The sequence below is a fragment of the Sceloporus undulatus genome, chromosome 9, assembly GCF_019175285.1.
Source record: "Sceloporus undulatus isolate JIND9_A2432 ecotype Alabama chromosome 9, SceUnd_v1.1, whole genome shotgun sequence".
Taxonomy (NCBI): Eukaryota; Metazoa; Chordata; class Lepidosauria; order Squamata; family Phrynosomatidae; genus Sceloporus; species Sceloporus undulatus.
The window spans coordinates 17,907,016-17,927,374 of record NC_056530.1 but is presented as its reverse complement, the minus strand read 5'-3'; the positions used below and the strand labels follow the sequence as shown (position 1 = coordinate 17,927,374).

Here is a 20,359-nt window from a genome sequence, read left to right as displayed (position 1 = left end):
CTTATGGGCACTGAAATCTATGAACATTTGGGGGGACAACACTTTGGATTAGAGAACCAGAGTGTCTCCTACGAAAAGCTTTATGGTTCTAATTATGGGGATCCATAAGATTTAACACTAAGGACATAGTTTGGGTTGAGGCCACCTCAGTTGACACACACACAGAGACAGACACACTTTGGGGCCCCTTCCACCTCTACATGACAACAAAAATTAAAGAAGAATTGTACTGGGATAATAAATAAGTGACTTTATTCACTGACACATTGGTCATGTTCCTCCATGCACCCTAAAGTAGGCAAATCATTTCAGAACAAGAGGGGGTATATCTGCCTCTCTCTTGAAGGCCCCGCTCCAGAAATTCCCACCTTTTAACAAACTGATTTATGCAATTCAACACAAAATGTCAAGTCTGACACCGCATGCGCTTATTCCAGAGAAAGTCCCACTGTGTTTAACAATGAGTCATCAGACAGTATACAAAAGATCAAAGCCTAGGAGCTTAGGGTCACCACAATATAACTGAGGATCTAGTCATACTGTTTACAAGAATAAATGCAACATGGGGTGGGTGGGGGGACAGAGTAGTCAGGCTAGTGACTGTTGCGGTCTTACAGTTTGGAGTGTGGGGGGTAGCTTCATCTCTACTGTGCTGGGAATGTTAGGCTCTATTACCCACCAGGCTTTAAGCTAGAGATGAGAAAATTGACCCTCTGTACTCTACAGGTGTAGATGGCATTCCAATCATTTGGGGGGGGGGGCACCCCTGCTAGTGATAAATATATATATATTTAAAAATGCCCCAAAAGGCTTTCTAGGGGATTTGGGGGACATTTCCAACAATTGTTGGGGAGTTCCCAGGCCAGCTTAGGCACAGGATAGGCCTTTTTTGAAACAGGAAGAAAGCAGGAATTGACCTCGGATAACTTTCTGATATTACAAAAGGTATCTCATAGCCCTAATGACCCAGGATGGTCCCCAAACAGAAAAATGCCCCCCCCCCCATGATAATGTTTGAGGGCAAAATGGTTTTATATTATTTTGCAAGAACAGGTGTGGTGGAGATGCACAGCTCTCCAAGACCTCCTGGAAGGCTAATTCAGCCCTCTAGCTCACCACTGCTGCCATCCCCTAATGTAGAGGGTGTTGGACTACAATACCTATCATCCGTTTCTATTGACAGTGCTAGAAAAGACGGATGGGAGTTGCACTCCTACAGCACATGGATGTCCAGTTTAAGTCAAGGGGGTGCCCAAGAAATTTGGGGGGAATTGCTCTGTATGGCAATCATGTGCAATCGGGCACTGCACATTTTCAGGAGTGAAACTCCAGATATTTTTGAATGATAGCTTCCATCAGCCCTACCTAGCCATCTTAACCATCGACAAGGGCTTTTCAATGGTTTTGGACTACAAGTCTCATACGCCCTTGCCAATGGTACAGATGGCTAAGGCCTATGAGACTTGTAGTCAAAACCTCTGGAAAGTGATGGTGGTGTACCCTGGTTTACTCTGTTTCTTCACGAAATAATTATGACTTCTCCTATGGATGAGGGAGGAAGAACTCTGTAGCAGAAGCCCTTTTGCTGTTCTGAGCAGAGTCTGGGAAATATGATGAATCCACAAACATTATTAAGAGCAGGTGGCTATCTTACTTCCTTCTGGAGGGCAGCAATTAATCAGATTGTGAGGCAGAAGAGATAGAATCCCCTACCAACCTTTTCTGAGTAAGAGTGACAAACCCATGCTCATAAAAACACAGCTAACCACAGGTTTGTTTGTCAGTTTAATTCTCTACAATAAAAAACTCATGTATTAATACTGTCAGCAAGACGTTCTTCCTGAAATACGCAATCCCAGTGAGCTGTGTTTTGCTTTGCTTTTAAAACCCATTTAACAGCCCCGAGGGTTTGTGTAATCTGTATAAATGATACCAATCCTCCTATTGATTACATCAAATGGCAAAGTCTTTTCTGGAACAGGAAGTCTGAACTCTGAATTTCCTGGTTGACATCAAAAGTGGAACAGCCTTACAAGAGTGGATAGCAAGAAAGAAAGTCAGATAAAGAAAGCACAATTGTCCTTCAGTGCAAGCAGCAAGCCATGCCCAGCAGTAAAGGGTTCAAATCCTGAGATGGTTCACACCAGATCTTAGCAGTCTAGCCATGACAGCCATAAGCAGATGAAGGCTGAACTGTTAGGCATCAACTATGAAATGAGATCAGTTTTCCATGTGACATAAATAGGCTAGTTGGAAATGGAAAAGAGTTGTTCCAATAAGGCAGCTTCTCAACTCAGATCCCTTTCTGGCTCTTGGGAGACAGTGTTTTATGGACCACAGAGAATGGATTCCAGTGAAAGCAAATCAATTCACTATATTTAGTGCTTGGTTGATAGTCATCACCTAGGTGATCCATAAGGAGAGTCATGATAGCTGTGGAGAAGACTCCATGCGGACCTTTCGTAGGAGGTAGACTGAAACTCTATGAAGTACTTGAAGGTAGTTAGAGTCATTGCGAACAAATGTTTCTCTTACTCCGGACAGATAATCTCTTTCATCCCAATACCTGAAGTACACTCAAACAATACTCCTCAAGGACTACCTCCCTCTCCCGAGACTTTCTGGAGGCAGCTCGCCCCTGTTAGAAAGAGAGGACTTGTCAACCCCATTGCCATCTCTTTCAGCCTCACAGCAGGGCAAACAAAGCTGGTAACAGGATGGCATTAAAGCCTGGAGTTTGCAGCCCACTCCAGCAAAGCAATCAGAAAAGGTTCTTTGGATGGCAGTGGAGGAGAAGTAGAAGATCGCTGGGTCTAAGGAAGCATTGAGGGTGCTGAGGAGCAAAGCATAGACTCTCCAGGTGGGGCTCTGGTTCTGAATGAAACCCACAATGTGGGAAATGTTGTAGGGAGCGAAGCAGATCGCAAAATTGAGCAATGTCACCACCGCCAGGCCCACCGCCCGTTGCTTCCTGCGGGCTTGGATGTTGGGTAAGGAGGTCAGGATGCGGATTAAGTTGACGTAGCAGAAGAGGGAGACAAAGAACGGGAGCAAAAAGAGGGTAATGCAAAGTTCTAGCCGGACCGGGAGGAGGATGTCAAGCTGGTTGGGGGAGAATCGCTCATAGCATTTGGAGACATTGGTTGGGTTGGGGTCAGTCTCATTCATGTCTGGCATCTGGTATTGGACAATGTAGACAATGCTGCAGTGGGAACAGGCAAGCAACCAGAAGAAAAAGCTGGCCACTATCACATAGGCCGGCCTACGATTCAACTTGTACTTGATGGGATAGGCAACGCCTAAATAGCGCTCCACACTGATGGCTGTGAGGAAGAGGGTGCTGATGTAGATGCTGCTGTAATAGCAGAAGCCTGTCAGCGGGCAGAGAAAGGTGGGCAAAGGCCACGTCATGTCGGAGGCAGCCTCCATCATCTTGAAGGGTAGGAAGAGCAAAAGGATAACATCAGAGATGGTCAAGTTGAACAGAAGGATGTCTATGGGGGCTGGCTTCTTGCGCACTTTCACCAGGAATGTGTAGAAGGCCAGGAGGTTGGCAGGGAGTCCAGCCAAGAAGGCAAAGAGGTAGACGGCAAGGACGAGAGTGTCATGCGGTGTCATAGCCATCCTTTTGGTTTCTGCAAAAGAAATGAAAATGATCAATATGGAGCACACAAACTGCATAAATGTGCAAAAATCAAGAGTTATCTCACAAGGTACATCCCTTCTGCATTTTGTACACAAATATACAAGACGTTTGAACCTATTCACTATGAAGGGACAAGACAGGGGCAGTTCTTATAGCAGTCAGTAAGAGCTGGACTAATACAACAGGAAACAATCAATAACATGCTAAAAGGCATGTAAGATAAACAGAGTACTAACCACAATTGTATATACGTTGCACATATAATAAAGATATGTGGCCTGACTCCAAACAAGCTCCAAAGAACCGCACATAAATAATAATAGAAGTATGTGGCTTGATTGAAACTCACAGGAAACAACCACACGTATATCAAAAACATATGTAGAAAGCTAGTAAAATAAACCAAGTATTAACCACAATTGCCTATAAATCACACATATAATAGAGGTATGTGGCTTGACTCAAGTGCAAAACAATTGCATATAAATGACACTTATAATAGATGTATGTGGCTTGACTGAAACAAGTATAGGACCGACCACCTGTAGTTTCAGTCAAGCTGCAAACATCTATTATAGCATATGTATTATTTATATGCAATTGTTAGAAGCTTGAAGAAATGGCAGCTTGGTGTGTTCAAGGATTGCTGTTTTCAAGATATACACACAAATAACAAAATCCTACCACTGCCCTGAACTTGCTAGATGGCTTTAAGCAAGCTAATCTCTTAAAATCCTATCCCTTCCACCAATAGCAATAAATAGATTAACAAATATTGACTTACCTTACTACTTAGTTTTAAGGTTCGATAATGTGTATGCGGAGCTGGCTATATCAGCTGCCTAATAGGATATTAGGCAATATATGCTTAACTTATGAAATCACTATACAAATTGTAAGCTACTATCATGTGAAGACTGTGAATTTTTTGCTCGCTGTTGTTGTTGTGTGCCTTTGAGTTGTCTCTGACTTATGGTGACCAAACCGATCATAGGGGTTTCTACGTCTTTTGCTCTTAATGCTGTTTATACACTAGTTCAGTATAACCTCAAGGGAGACTGTTATCTGCTCCATCTCCCTTATTTTAGCAAGAAAGGCAAAGTTTAGAAGAGGTGTAGACAGTCATTTACAATGTGTTCTCTCTTGTTTGTGGCTTTCTAATCCTGGTCCCAATTTACATGCAGTCAAATTTTGGTGGGCTCTGTTATTTAAACATGGATTCTGTTGTAGGCCTAAAAGCAGCTGTGTTTCTAAATGGCACGTAGTCAAGCGAGAGAGTGAGTCTGTTTATTTCAAAGCTAAATTTTCATTGATTCTTGGTTGCTGTTTATTCTTGCCATCTCCAATGCTTTCACTCTGTGTACCATCAAAAGCAGTCTTGGTTGAATCCAGGGTTAATCTTGCTTGAAGCAGGTCCGCTGAAGTTGTGACTGATTTGTCCCATTAATTTCAATGGGTCTGCTCAAAGTAGCAATAAATATGATTTTATATCATCAGTAGGGAACTTTGGCACCCTCTAGATGTTTCGGATATCAGCTCCCAAAAGCCCATTCAGCATGGCCAAGAGATTGTAGACGTTCTAGTTCAAAGCATCTGGAAGACCAAGGGCTGGTTTAAACCATGGGTTCAACACAAGGGTAGGAATTGTAGAGTATCCATATGTTGTTGGACTGTATCTTCCAGCACCTTTACTGAGTGTATCTGATGGTGCAGATTGCTGGAGGTTACAGTCTAACAGTAATTGGAGTGCTGCATCATTCCCAGTGCCCTCCTTTAAACCTGTGTTTTAAATCAGTTTTAAAAGGGAAAGGATTCAAAAATATAGCTCATTTGCTCGCACATTTTTCGATTACAATTTGGGACTCTCTTTTTCATTACTTTTCATTTCTGTTCTAGTCACTTCTCTTGAGCAAGACCTATCTGAACAGGAAGTGGAACCTAAATAAATACAGATAAAAAAAAATACACAAGCCATCTAACTAAATTCCAGTCGAGATCATAGTGCTGCTAGAAAAAGCTACAATTAGCTATTGCTAATGGACATAGGGCAGGGTTAGGACAGCCATTTATAAATATCCCCAAGAGAAGAAGCAACATGTTGCCAAAAATAAGAACACGGTTTGACAAAATTGCCATGTGTCCGCCTTTATGCACAGATGCAAATTTAGAAAATAGGGGTGTGCTTTGATTGAGAGTTCCTGCATGGCAGGAGGTTGGACTGGATGGCCCTTGTGGTCTCTTCCAACTCTACGATTCTATGATTCTATGATCCACACAGGATGAGTATACAATCTGATTTTCTTTTATGGTTCCATCCCATGGAATCCTGGGATTTGTAGTTTTCTGATATATTTAGAATGTTCTCCAGTGATCTAGTTATTTCTGGGAGTCTGGCTTTCATAGATATGGGGAGAAGGGGAGCAATCCTTGGCAAAGAAGGTAAGAATGGGAATAGGGGACAGAAGGAGATCTTTGTCACGTGGGATGGAAAAATATTCTCAGATCCATGGAGGACATTGTTAAGTAATGCAAACATTTGGAGTCACTGTAGACAAATAATGTCTGAAGCTACTGTCTCCGCAGGTGACATCTTGAGAATCTGGCAGGTAAATCCCCCTGATCCATGGAACTCTATAGTCAAGCCAGATTCACACACAGAAATGAAATATCAAATGGAACCCAGTGTAAAAGTGAGACAAAACATCAGGATGTATACAAATGGATTTTATTTTATATTTTTAAGTAGTATTTCAGTCTGTATATAATTGAACAGTATTCTTCAGGATTGCAAGTGTGTCTCTGATCCTCAGGACTTATACGGGGCTGTTAAATAGAGATGAACCCACTTCCATAGTCATTTATCAGACAGTTAAAATTGGCTAGCGCTGCTCTTTGTTCTGTTCCACCAAAATTGTAGCTGAACCAGAAAAACATCTACAATTAATTCCAGTTTTGGAACTTGTACAATTTGGCACTGTTTCCCATTCCGCCGGTTCCTATTAAGGCCTTGGCAAAATCTGCCCTCCAGGTTCCTAAGCGTTTTTTCTTCCTTTGCACAAAATATCTGTTTTGCATTCGGCAATCTTTCAAGCTATAGGGTTCCATAGCATAAAACCATAACAGTTAAAACGGTGTCAAACTGCATTATTTCTGCAGTGGAGATTAGATTACAGAGAAGTTTATTCCAAATTCCAAAACCCAGAAAGAAATTCAGGGGTGAATTTTAGATGCATGCCTTCTGATAAGAGAATCACCAGTACGCAGTGAACTCAGGTACAGTCTGCTATAGTTAAAGCAAAGCCACCAAACCTGCCTATGGGGCATCCCCAACATAGACTGTGTGTATCAAAGTGTGGTCAAGATGGCAAAAGTGATGAATGGGAAGAAGAGACAATTTAGGAGAGGCTGAAGAAGCTTGCTTTTGCTGGATACTCTTGGGAAGGGTAAGATTACATCCATTTATCTCCTCTCCCCATTGCTGAGGACAAACTACATTTTCACTTTGAACTCAGTTTGCAATCACTAAATATCCTGTGGACAAACTTGGAGGAGAAGAGAGAAACTGGGATATTTTTTAAGTAGCTGAAAAAGCGGAATGCCAGAAGATTAACTTGGATTATCCCTGACAAATCAGGACAGTTCAATGGTATGCCAAGTCTGGATGTCTCAGATCCCATTTCCTTACTACTCAACCTTTCCACTTTAAAAAAGGGGAGCTCAAGGCAGCTTATAATAGCAACATATGATTTATAACCAATGTCTTCACTGAACCATGATGCAAACAAATCGTCTGAATGAAATAGGTAGCAGCCAACCAGTTGAAGCTTCTCAGGACAGGACCAGACAAGTGAAAGACCTGACAAAACCTCTTTGCCTTCCCAGGGCCTTTTCACATTACATAGTTATATTGGAATGATTCCAGTTTAACTGTCATGGCAGCATGTTATGGAATCCTGAGGTTCGCAGTTTGATGAAGCACAGACTTCCCTGGCTAAGAACTCTGAGTACTAATCTTTTCTGTCAATCTATCATTCCATAGAACGGAACCAGGGCAGTTAAAATGCAAACAGAACGTTGGTGCTGCATCCACATTGCAGAAATAATCCAGTTTGACACGACTTTAACTGCCATGGTTCAATGCTATGGGAGTCAGGGAACTTTGCTGTGACATCAGACCTCTCTTGCAGAGAAAGCTCAATGTCACGAACACCTACAGTTCCCAGAATTCCAAAGTTTGAGTTTATGGAAGCTAATAAATTAACAAAGAGCTTTCCAAAAAGATCCTTAGATGGCATTTATCTGTAGCAGTTAAAATGATGTGAAACTGGATTATTTCTGTAGCGCAGATGCTGACTATAATTGTGCAATGTGAAAGGAGAAGGACTACAGTTCGGAGAGAGAGAGAAAAACTAGCCTCCCACAGTCTTATATAAATAAAAGCAGTCATACATATTCAGATGCTACAAGACTCCATTACCTCTGCAATGTATCCATCATAAAGTTGCCCTGTGAAGATGAGAACTGGGAGGCATGATCTTCATCTTGCTTTAATGGCATTGTTATGTTCTCTCACCCGAGCCAACGGGGAAGACCTGAGGTACAGCTGTTCCTTTACTTAAAACAAATGAGTAACAGCAAGTCCTTTTACCAGGTTAGAGGAGGCCAAAGAAGGGAAATAGAATCAATATTTGAATGTGACAAAGCTGGAGCGAAGTGGTTCACTGCCTAAGAGAAACACGAAAATAGCATCCCTTCAAGGTGGAGCATTTGCTTGTAAGGAGGGATGCAAATCTTTCTGAGTTACTCCCCCACAATATGTTCAACCTTTGATATGGCGAACCCACTAATGGTCTGTTTGCTGTCTTTCATGGCACTCTGAAATCTGTTATTCAAGGACTATTGGTGTAGCTTAGTATAGTATAGCACCCAGAAAATATGCCACAATAGTCTGAGAGAAATGAGTATAGTAAGCATGAACCATCAAGTAGAATGATGCAGGGTCCAGATTTTACATTTGAAGGGTGGTCCAAAATTAAGTTAGTTAGTTCATTTATTTCTCATATTTCCCCATATAGGCAGTTTACAACCTATTAAAAACAGTATGGTTTGAAACTGCATGGAAACATCGATAAAAAGTATAAAGATAAGAGATGTTTAAAAGGCTTAAAAGACAATTAAAGTTAAAGCCATTGAGACTCATTAAAAGGCAAACTACAAAAGAGCACAGCATACCAATAAAAGGCCTTCCCAGTCAGTTTCTAAAAGCCTCTCAGAATAAGGATGCTTTGACTTGCCAACCGAAGGAGAGGAGGGTGGGCATCTTAACCTCCCTAGAGAAGGAGTTCCAAAGTCTAGGAGCATCCACCAAGGGAGCCTTCTCCTGCGTTCCCACCAACCAAGTCTGAGAAGGTGGTGGAACAGAGAGAAGGGCTTCTTCTGAAGAAGAACTCAGAGCTCCAATGGGCTCACAAAGAGAGATAATATTATTTCAAATAGCCAGGATCCAAGTGGTTTAGGGCTTTATAAGTCATCACCAGCACTTTAAATTGTGCCCTGAAGCAGACTGGTAGACAGTCGGGTGGTTGTAACAAGCGATCCCTGTAATTAATAATCCGACTGCGGCTCTTTGGACCTGCTAAAATTTCTGAACACTCTTTGAAGGCAGCCCCACATAGAGTACATTAGGCCTTGTACTGTTCAAATGTCCACAGATGAAAATAAGATGTAACCGGTGTTGGTGTTGTTCCCATTTGAAACTGGTTCCGATCCTAGTTTGATCAATTTCTGTCTCGATAAAGTGAGGCAAACACAAACCCCCAAGTTTTTCCAGACTCTAGTTTCCTAGTGGTTTTTTGAAAAGAATCGATTCTGAAGCATGTTCAACAAGTGGGAATGATGGATCTGAATCACATCATTCTGGAGGGGAGGGATTAATGGCAGAGGGGTGTTTACCACTCCTCCTCAGTTTTTGGTAGATCCACCATTCCCCTCCTCTCTCAGCACTGCTTTTGTGCTTGCGGTGTGACCTTTGGGCACATGTTTTTTTGAAGATAAAATTGATATAAGATTCAGTTCACCGATTTTGCGAGTGCTTGCAATTGGAGAGACAAGTAATTGCAAAACCAATGACTCGAATCTTCTATCAATTTATTTTAATACAGTGGTGCCTCGGGTTACGAAATTAATTCGTTCCGCCGCGGCGTTCGTAACCCGATACATTTCGCAACCCGAAAAAGGCTGGAAAGCCGCTAGCCGCGCTTCGCATTTGAATTTCGCGCCGATATTTTTTTCGTAACCCGAAAAAAATATCGTAACCCGGAACAGTTTTTTCCTATCTATTTTTTTCGTATCCCGGAAATTTCGTAACGCGATCAATTCGTATCCCGGGGTACCACTGTACATATATCTGTGATGACACACAAATGATTGACATGCATTTTGAAGTGACGCAAACTAGCGCGGATGACAATCGTGCCAAAAAAAGAAGAGGATAATGAAAAGATCTGTTTTCATAGAAGGAACCGTTTGGAATAGATTTACCAACACAGAACAAAGGCGAATCGCAAACCGGTTTAAATGTAAATAGGAATGAGCCCTAGCATAAAGTGGGGATTATACCATTTTAAGATACCTAGAGTCCTTCTTATGCTATCTGCTGCAGGAGATCAGGTGTTCCATCCTCCATGTTCCAAGGAATGGCACCATCATTATGTCCAATTGGCTTACAGACTGGTCCACAGCCCACTATTTTGAGTATCACTGACCTAGACAATTTCAGCCCTGAAAAATAGTGTGTCCAAGTTCTGGTTTTACCCTTCCCCTTCTGGGTCTGCATTTCCAGCATTCTGTATGCCTCCCTTTTCCCTCCTGCACATCTCACAACTGCATCTCTCTGCCAGCAACTTGCTTGTCTCCAGTCTAAATGGCGTGTGGGTGAAAGAGGCAGGGCTGCCACCCAAGTGGGGGGATTATTTATCCATTAGTGTCTTCAAAAGATAAATCATAAGCTGAGAACTTAATACATCCCCGAGGGGGAAGGTGAAAAACCAGGAGCTTGAATGTAAACAGACTGGTAATAGCACTCTCTTCTCCCATCTCTGGCTCAAATGCCGCTTGTAAAAATTGTTCTTGGGTACATGGCCTCTCGCTGTTTTAAGATCCTTGGCAGAGCTTGGCTTTTTAATTGCTTGTCACCATTTTCACCTGCTGGAGAAGACTAACATGTGCTTGTGTACGTGTGTGCCTTCAAGTTGTCTTTTAAGGTATGACAACCCCATGTTTTTCATTGGGCTTTCTTAGGCAAGGAATAGTCAGAGGTGGTTTTGCCAGTTCCTTCCTCTGAAATATAGCCTACAATACTTGGTATTCCCTGCTATCCTGCCATTCCTATGGGCCAGGGGTGGAAAGTATGTCTCTTTGGCTTCTCTTGCATTTGAATTCTTTAAACTTCAGGTTCCCATCTTGACTATGAAAAACCAATTGGACATATTGGAATATTCTCCAAAAACAAAACGAAATGCATTTCTCCCCTATTTGCCCCAGTCAACTTTTAACAAATATACCTATTCCCAGCATGGAGAAGATTGTATTGCAACTGACGGATACATACAGGTATATCTGGGTTACCAAAGTGCATGCGTTTCTGGACATCACCTTTTCAACAGATAATTTGGTACCAGAGACAGAAATAACCTAGCAAGAATAGGGATAGGTCCTTACACACATGCATGTCACCAAAAGGAAAGCAATCCAATATGCTTCAGTAAATATCTTCTTCAAAGCTAATAATGTGCACATGCAAAATGAAACAACCAGATCAAGTACAAAACCTTTTGAACCTTCTAGAGGCCATGTGAAAGCTTCTTCTTAAATATACCCAGAGATGACTTTTTCTGTCACCAGCGTCCACTTTTCTTATGGTTTTCAATTTGGTGGCCAGACTTAAAGATCTGTATTTTAAAACAAACATCTTGGGTGTACCTGATGAAGTGGGCTTATCTGTTCTATTTTTCTTCTCTGTGTTTTGCTATGTAAAGATACTCAATAAGGGATTCTGGAGGCAGCTGTTGCTTACCTTGCCTGTTGTAGGCAGGCATGAACACGTACAGTACGATCACCTAAAGCTGAATCTTACTTTTGCCCAGGTCAAGATTTGGTTATTGCCTTGTTTACTGCACCAAACCTGTGTGTTTCTCCAGCCCTCCTTCACTATCCTCCCAGTGTAAATGCTACTAAAAGAACTACGAAGGCAGAAGCCAAAGAAGAAAAGAGGTGGGAGAGTGTAAAATGACTTCTCATATAAAAGAAGCTTGCTAGCTTTGTGTTAAGCTTGCATATGTTAAGGAACAGGTGCTCGCTTGGAAAACAAAGGTGGCAACACAAATCCAGCACCACAAATATGGACTGAGTTCCTGCATTAAGGAGACAGAGCATAACTTTACACTTGTGGAGTTACTCACCATCAACTTGTTAATGAATTACAATACTCAATTTGCATGCACATCTGCATCCACAATGCACACTGCACAGTTTGTATCATTGTGGATCCATGCTCATCCATGCACAATGGCACCATGGATGAGACTCTGTTTCGGCAATCTTGGTACAGACTTTAGGCATTGGACAAAAATGTCCAACCACTTCCATAGGGAAACTTACAAATATGTAAGACACCAAAAGGATAATGGACATGGGTGGATACACAGGTCTAAACTTTTTCAAAGCACTCACTAGGTTGGGATACTCAAAAAAGTTGGTTTCAATCTCAAGTTTTTTCTATCCTGATTATGAAGGAATTTTTAAATTTTCTGGAAAATGGTCATCAAAATGAAGCTGAAACAGGGACATTCCTGGTTGCCGTTTTGGCACCATAAATTACTGTTTCTGATTTTTCCCTTTGCTGGATGCCATATTAAAAATGTGTCAGTGTGAGTTGCTAAAGATGTCATTTCCCAGAGAACTCCACCATGTCTCAAGAAGTTAAGTCTCTTAGTAGAAGGTAGACAGATCTCAGCTGCAAAGCAACGGGTGTATCATCACAGATGAATGAACCAGTATTGATGTCAGAGGGGCTTACATCCACATAAACATGTGTAAGAATGCCTCGTAAATGATGGAATGAAATCAGCAAGAGATTTACTGTGTGCTGTGGCAGCTCAGCTGTCACATAACTGTCAAATGTTGGTTGCAAAGTGTATGGCCCTCTTAAATCCTGACTGCTACTGATAAATAACTGGACAGTAAATATTTGGGTTAAATATCAGATGGTTGCTCACTGCAGACTCATCTGGGGGATGGGGGGAATGCTATCAAAAACTGCAAAAGAAGCAAAATTGCTTCTCATATCTAGCTGAAACCATTTCCAGGCAGCTGATATGTGTAAAGTAGCTCTCTGTCTAATCATCCTCCTTGAGCACTAGAAACCTGGCAGTGCCCTTTGCTTGGTGTCAGGGATCAGCACTTCTAGAGGTATGCCAAGGCCTATATCCCAGCAGAGGGGCTTGCAGCTGATCATCTCAGCTCTCCAACCCAGCTTCTCCCCTTTGTCTTTGCAAGGGCTTCCCGCTTAACTGTTTTCCCCAAGACTGCAGGCAGAAGAGCTCAGAAAAGTTACTTTTTTGGACTGTAGTGTCCAAAGTCACCCATCCAGCCTGGTCAATATGGCTAGTAGTGTAGTACAAAAAGTAGCTCTTCCAAATTTTGAGAAGAGTAAAGAGATAGGTCCCTGCTTGCCTTGACCTCTCCTTCTGGACTAGGATAAATAGTGAGTACAGTGATGATAATAATAATAGTAAAAAAAAATGAGGCCACTCTGGAAAGCATCTCATCAGGGAACATGCCCATGACCTCCTCAAAATCTCAATCTAACAATAAACCAGAATGAATACTGAAGCTGCAAGCCTAGGCAAGCTTATCTATGAATGACTCTCACTGAGCCTTCATACATAGGATTGCACTGCAACCACTGTAACAACCACAAAGCTAAAACAGTTTTGTTCATAAATGATTGGTAGCTCCCATATCAGTGAATAGGGACCCATTCACAGTATGTATTTGTAGCACTATGATTCCATTTTAACTGCTGTGTTTTCGTGCTGTGGAATCCTGGGATATAGAGAGGAGCATTTAAAATGCTCAGCCCAAGGCCTCTGGTGCCTTACTAGGCTGATAAGCATCTGATAAAGTTGGCTCCAGTCCATCAATGCTTTGCCAAAGAAAACTGGTGAACCTTAATAGGCACCACAAGACTATTTGCTGTTTTTAATATGATAACATGGTGTACCTGGTTTGAATATTTAGATGCTTGATTTACAAAAGATGGAAATCGCATTGCCTTGACTGAGCGAGTATCTTGGATACATGACAGTCAGGCAATTTTTTGTTGGTGCAAACCAGCCAACCTACCCAGAAGACAACACACCTATTGATAATAGTGACCCTGAACATGCAAACTCCTGAGCAGTCTACAATTAATGCCACCTGTCAACTTTGTCTAATGTTCCCTTTATAATAGGAAAGTGGTTGGAGTTGATATGGAACCAGCCATGACGGCTGAAGAGAGGACAGGTGCAGGAGTATGCTGAACCCTTTGCACTCTGTCAGTTTGTGCAGATGCCATTGTCTATATCATGGCTGAGTTTTGGGAAAGGCCTCCAAGGGAGCAAAATTCTCACCCATCCATACCAGCCAAATTGAAGAAATGCAACTACAGTGCGCCTGTGTCATACGCAGGTACGCTTTACGCGGCTTTCAGCATACGCTGAAAGCCGCATGGGGAGGAAGGGGTGGCGTGGCCCATAGGGACTAATGGGTCATGCGCCCGTGGTGTGTGTGCACTGCTGCACTGTTGCACCGCTGCATGCACGAGCCCCATTCATTTAAATGGGGCTCGAGCATACGCATAATTTGCTTTACGTGGGGGAGTCCAGAACGGATCCCCCACGTAAAGCAAGGGTGCACTGTATTCCCTGGATGGAAAAAAACAAATTGCCCCAGTCTGCTATAGAATTGCCATAGAAGACATTTAGCAGAACAAACAGAAACAGTGGTAAGAGCTTGGTTGAAAAATGCTCCCCAAACTCGACCATATTGGGTAATTTCACAGCAGATCTCCGGTATCACACTCTTTGGCAAGATCAAACATCCAGCATTCCTGGGTAAGATAGACCATCTAGATTCATTTCAATCTGGTTTCAGTCTTACTAGAAAATGCAGTGTCCCCAATAGCTGAGGAGAGAGTTTTGGACATTGCACAAAGGGCTATGGAATATATTCTGCACTCTATCTAAAACCAAACCTATCCACCTGTAAGCCACACTTACATGCTTGTATGTCACTATCAGGATTGTGGGCATATCTTATAACATCTGGAGGAGTGCATGTTGTATTCAATCCTGACGGTTGCTAAATAATCAGAGAGAAACATCTAGTTTAAATACCAGATATTTGCTGAAAGTACACCCATCCAGAGAGCATTTGATGTCAATATTTACAGAACAGAACTGGTGGGAAAGAGTTACATCTCTTCAGCTCTTTTTATCTACTCTGTAAATTAGCCCTCTGAGAATTCTCTAATCTGCCTCTAAGAGGGATAGAAACCCAAAATTGGCTTCGGCTCATATAAGGAACAACAGATACTCATGCTCCCTGTCTAGAAATGCCCACAAATGTGCTTGGTGGGTATTTCTGGCAGTGACAATAACTCTGTAAGCATAGCCTACAGGACCTCAAATACAGGACCTGTCCTGCGTCCAAGGTGCTATGGAGCTGGATTAAATAGTGAGGTATTGAAGGACTTAATTTCATGTGCCATGTGGTTGTCCCAGCACTCTGTAGCATAACATGATCTCTTGGATGCTGTAAAAGATGCTGTCCCATTGCCTGGACTGACATGATATTCAGTTGACATTCTGTTCAGCTTCTGCAAGTGGAATTTGAGGTGACGTTCTGCCAAATTTTGTCACAGACTGCTGAATTTCCTAAACCAAACCTGCTTCATAAAGTGAAAAACCCTTCTTACAGGACCTTTTCCATTCATCACAGGGAACTAGAATTAAGGTAGTAGGGGGAGTACAGTCCTTTCACTTTGTATGATATATCTGATCCTAGAGTTTGTAATTCAGGGGAGGTCCAGTGTACTTTTTCCAAAGCACAATGGCTGAGATCTTAAATCTCAGGTATGATGCTATAGCTACACAGTTCAGTGCCCTCCTCCAACCCCAACAGTTATCAAGCTTTGTGGGATCACTTCTACAGTCATCTAGTAGCCTGGCTGGGGAGCAGGGGAAAACTCAGGTAATGAAGAAGTAACTGATCTCAGCTGCAAGGGGAAAAGAAACAAAAGTGCTTCCCCCAGAAAGTGTCCCCCGCATTTCACTTTGCCTTGCAGCTCAGACAAGCTATTCCTTCATTGTCTGAATTGTAGTTGTTGCCTCGGCTGGTCAACAGCAGCAGCATTGACTCCTTGGAGCTTATTAGCCTTGGATAGAGAATACCTCCTTGCACTGAATCCAAAAGAAAATATATACACATGCAAACCAGTGTTACCTATGCATGCATCACCCTAGTTTCCCTGTCAGTGGGGTAGCGAATCTGACTCTGAGGTTTAGTCCAGACTTTAAAAGTGCTACCACTTGATTAATATGGAAGCCACCAGCCACCACTGCTTTCTTCAGTGAGCCTCAAACATTATGTTAGTCAGAGGCCCATAGTTAGAAGTGTGGTTCACTATTTGCCAGATCTGTGAGATCCAAATGGATTTCTAGGCCTATGAGGTAACAAACAAGACTCCTTTGAAGCTGGAAAAAAATACTGCAGTTCCATCTTTACGGTCAAGAGATATTACCTAACTGTCCAATGTAAACTATACAGTTATTACACAATATACCATGTGTATCCACTGAAGCACAATACAAGTGCCATAGCCACAGAGTAGACATTGTTTTAATGAAATGGTGAGTTTTATAATGCTGTAGGACAATAAAGTGAGAGCATTCTATTCTATTTTAATTTATTTTTGAACTTGTTGGGAGATGGAGAGTCACATGCTAGTACTGTATTGTAAAACACAGAGAGGATATACTCTGAACTGTGACACTGTGGTGGTCACATGGAAATCTGGAGTGCCTCCTATTTTATGAGACAGTAAAAATCTGTATGCCACTTCAGGTACATGGAGCAGGGTGCCATAATAAGTATGTTTATCTCCTTGATGCAAGCCGGTTTGACATTGCCAGGCAGCTACTGAGGCCCAAGAGGGAATACGTCAGGCCCTACAACTGAGGGGTGCAGGGAGGGATTTCTTTTCAACTCTCATTGCTGTATTAGTCAGTGCCTGGCAAACTGTTAGTAGGATATACAAGTGTAAATCAACCTGGTTGTGTATCTTTTAGGTCAACAGTAGAGGTTGCCATTCATTCCCTGCCTCCGTCCCTGACCAGAAAATCCCTAGACTTACTTGAAACACACTGCACTCTTCTCCCCTATGGCCATGCTGTGTCTGGTGAAACCAGTAAGGGATTGGAGAAGTGTCTTCCAGCCAGATGCAAAATAACTACATTATCCACTGAGGCTTCCAGAGGACTCCTCACAAACTGCACAATATGGTTTCATTATTTCACACAGCCCAGATGTTTCTCCAATCCAGCAGGCATGGAATGGCCATGGCGAGGCTGCAGATACTCTATAGTAGATTCAAGGATCCGTGAATGCCCAAGTGTAGCATGTTCCACACATGGAACTACTACACTATACTGGACTGTACAGGATTGTGGTTAACAAACATTTGATGCACATGTGAAAATTAGCTTCTTGACAGCTGTCTAACCAACCTCCAAAAGTAGGGATAGACCAAGTACAGTGTGGAAGCCACGTGTGAACCATCCAAAATGTCTTTGTGCTCCTTGCCCTTCCAGACTGCTCCAAATGCCCCTCTTCTGCATTTTCGTCTTGGAAGTCTTTAGCACCAATCGGTTTAACATCCAGCACATCACTACTGTTTAAAATTTAAAAAGCTATCGTTTTTATTAATTAGAAGTGGATTTCTGGCCACTTTGGGGAGTGGGATGTTGTGTTTTGGCAGTCCCTTCAGCCCCCAAAGAAGAGAACATTATCCTGCAAGCCCTCCGTAGTTCTCCATCCCTGTTTCACAGTGATATACAAACTTGACAACATCCTCTGTTTGTTGTTAAGGGTATGGAGAATGGTAGCAAAATTTCTTATTCTTAGTAGGATAAACTGTTTTGACACATTAATAATAATAATAATAATAATAATAATAATAATAATAGGTTTTATTTATATACCGCCCAATCACTGGGAATCCGAGCAGTTTACAACAGAGGGGATAATAGACGGTTCCCTGCCCTCAGGCTTACAATCTAAAAGACACGACACAAAAGGAGAAGGGAATGGTGGGGGGGGATCAGGTCCAGCATTCTTCTCTCCCTCTGAGGCCTGGACCAAGGCAGATGGACCGGAGGAAGGGCTCTTCTTCTTCAGGCTAGCCCTTGGTGGAGCTGGCCCTGCCTGGTCAACTCCTTCATAGGCCGGAAAATGAAAGTTATGGAGGGAGGAGTCTCTTTCTCCAGGCTAGCCCTGGTGGAGCTGAGCCAACCTATTCGCTCCCTCACTGGCCAAAGGATGACAGTTATGGAGGGAGGAGTTTGTATCTTCATTAAAACATTAAAACAGCCTGGAAAATAATGGCTAGGCCCTGCAATAATTCTTGCTTCTAGGGTGAGAAAGAAGCAAGGAGGCATTTCTTCTGTGCAATTTGCACAAAAAGTTTCTGCACAAAATGTGAAACACATGTGTACGCCAAGCACAGAAGGACTGGTCGAGTGATCAAAAAAGATGTGAAGAACCCATGTGATGCTTCTGATATTTGAAAGCTGAGGCATCAAGGATAAAACTACCATATTCTGTGCAACAGTGCAGTTGTGCAACACAAAGATAGACAATGTGCCCCCAAATCTTAATTTTGATTGTGTAAAATAAACCTACACTGACAGAGTTACATGGAAGTTATGCTTCACCACCTTTCTGCAGGGTACTGACATTGGGCGATCAATTGCATACCAGCCAAGATGCCTGCTCATTGTCCCACTGTACAATGGGCAATGCACAGTGCTCCTTCTGCAATCCTGGTGAATAAAGTGATGTACTGAAGGTACTGACAAACAGTTATATAGCATCCCAAAATGTACAACTCCTTGGCTAGAATCTTGTTGTTTAGGCTCAACTGGACTGGACCCAACTAACTAGAGTAGAGTCCCAACTAGAGTAGACTAAAGTAGAATTAACTGCTAATTGTGAGTCAATGAGTAACTTCAGTTGATTCAATGGCTTATGTCTAGTCAGGATTAACAATAGGACTTGGGCTTGTGTGAAATGGCTACACTTGTGGAACCCCACTCATGCAACCTTGCACTATGTCAAAAAAGAAAATTACAGCCACATGTGCAAGAGAACACACACATATGACACCCACAATTTTCTAGCCCAGGTGTCCTCCAGACCAGGATCTGAACAAAGGACACCAGACTAGACAGCTTGGGACTACAGTTGTCTTTTGCCTCACTCAGCATGGCCAATGGCCAGGTGTTATAGAAGATGGAGGTCAACAAGTTTGGATAACTGGAATGTAATACCCCCCAAAAGAGAAAATCTGCTTTGGGATGAGGTGATTTGGATCAGAGAAGTAGCAGTGTGGGGATGTCGTTTTTCACTAGTTTCTTGTTTTAGCAAATTGTGAGAAAGTCTGTGAAAATTGCAGTTTTCAAAAACTCTGCCTAACATCACAAAATTTCCTTTAAAAACCCCCACTAAAGGTGGACTTTTGCACACTTCCAATTTTTGTAGTTTCAATTTTTGCGACACACACACATCTCAATGAAAAATACTAGCTCTTAAAGCTGCTGCAGTTGCGTATCTCACCATACAACTATAGGGGTAATCCTACTGACCCTCTCCCCATCTCCCATTCCTCATTTCATCCTCTCTCTCTCTCTCTCTCTCTCTCTCTCTCTCTCTCTCACACACACACACACACACACACACACACACACTGTTTCTGCCTTTTAAGATATGCTCAATGCATCTATGTACTTAAAGTATTCCTTCATGTGACAGAGCATCAACCATGGAGCAAATTTTTGAGGCATCAGAGAATTGGACTCCATCCTAAGACAGCTTTTGCCGCAATAACTCTACTACCTTTAGATACCGCATGGCATTCTTCTGTCTTCTTTAAGAACGATGCATGTAAAGGGAGGTTTCTGATTCCTCCAATAACTCCTTATCACATCTCCCAAGCCAGCCCCAAGGAAAAACCAATTCTCACCTCTGTCCTGATTTCAGGCTTGGTTCTGACACCGGTTCCACAAAGGGAGGGACTCCTTCTGCAAGGGATCAAGCAGTGGCCTGTCCTTCCAGAAGTCCAGAAGCTCCCATGCCCCTGAAGCAGAGCTGAAGACAGTCTGTCTCGCCCAGGAGAAGAGGCTGGGATTGTTTCTCAGTGTGCCTTGACACACACAACTGCAGCAGGAAGCTGGCCGATCTCCACATGTGGAAGGAGGGGAATTTCTTTTTCAAACAGGGAAACAAACTCTGGGATGGAAGAAAAGGCAGAGGAGGCATCCGATTTCAGTGTCGTGTTGAGGGTGCCACCCACAAATGGTCTAACCTTCTTTTCGAGTCCTGATTCACACCACT

General features: G+C 42.5%; 1 protein-coding gene across 1 annotated transcript; it reads right to left on the bottom strand.

The window, feature by feature from the left end:
• Nucleotides 1-1,056: 1,056 nt before the first annotated feature.
• On the bottom strand, nucleotides 1,057-20,118 carry FFAR2 (free fatty acid receptor 2). Its single transcript, XM_042440675.1, has 2 exons — nucleotides 19,989-20,118; nucleotides 1,057-3,635 (listed from the first exon to the last, which is right to left on the bottom strand). The coding sequence occupies exon 2, from the start codon at nucleotides 3,622-3,624 to the stop codon at nucleotides 2,599-2,601; it is 1,026 nt and encodes a 341-aa protein (XP_042296609.1). The 5' UTR covers nucleotides 3,625-3,635; nucleotides 19,989-20,118; the 3' UTR covers nucleotides 1,057-2,598.
• Between the last annotated feature and the right edge of the window lie 241 nt (nucleotides 20,119-20,359).

Bases quoted from the DNA above. Each gene is read 5' to 3' on its own strand.
- FFAR2 (XM_042440675.1), bottom strand. From the start codon at position 3,624: ATGGCTATGACACCGCATGACACTCTCGTCCTTGCCGTCTACCTCTTT.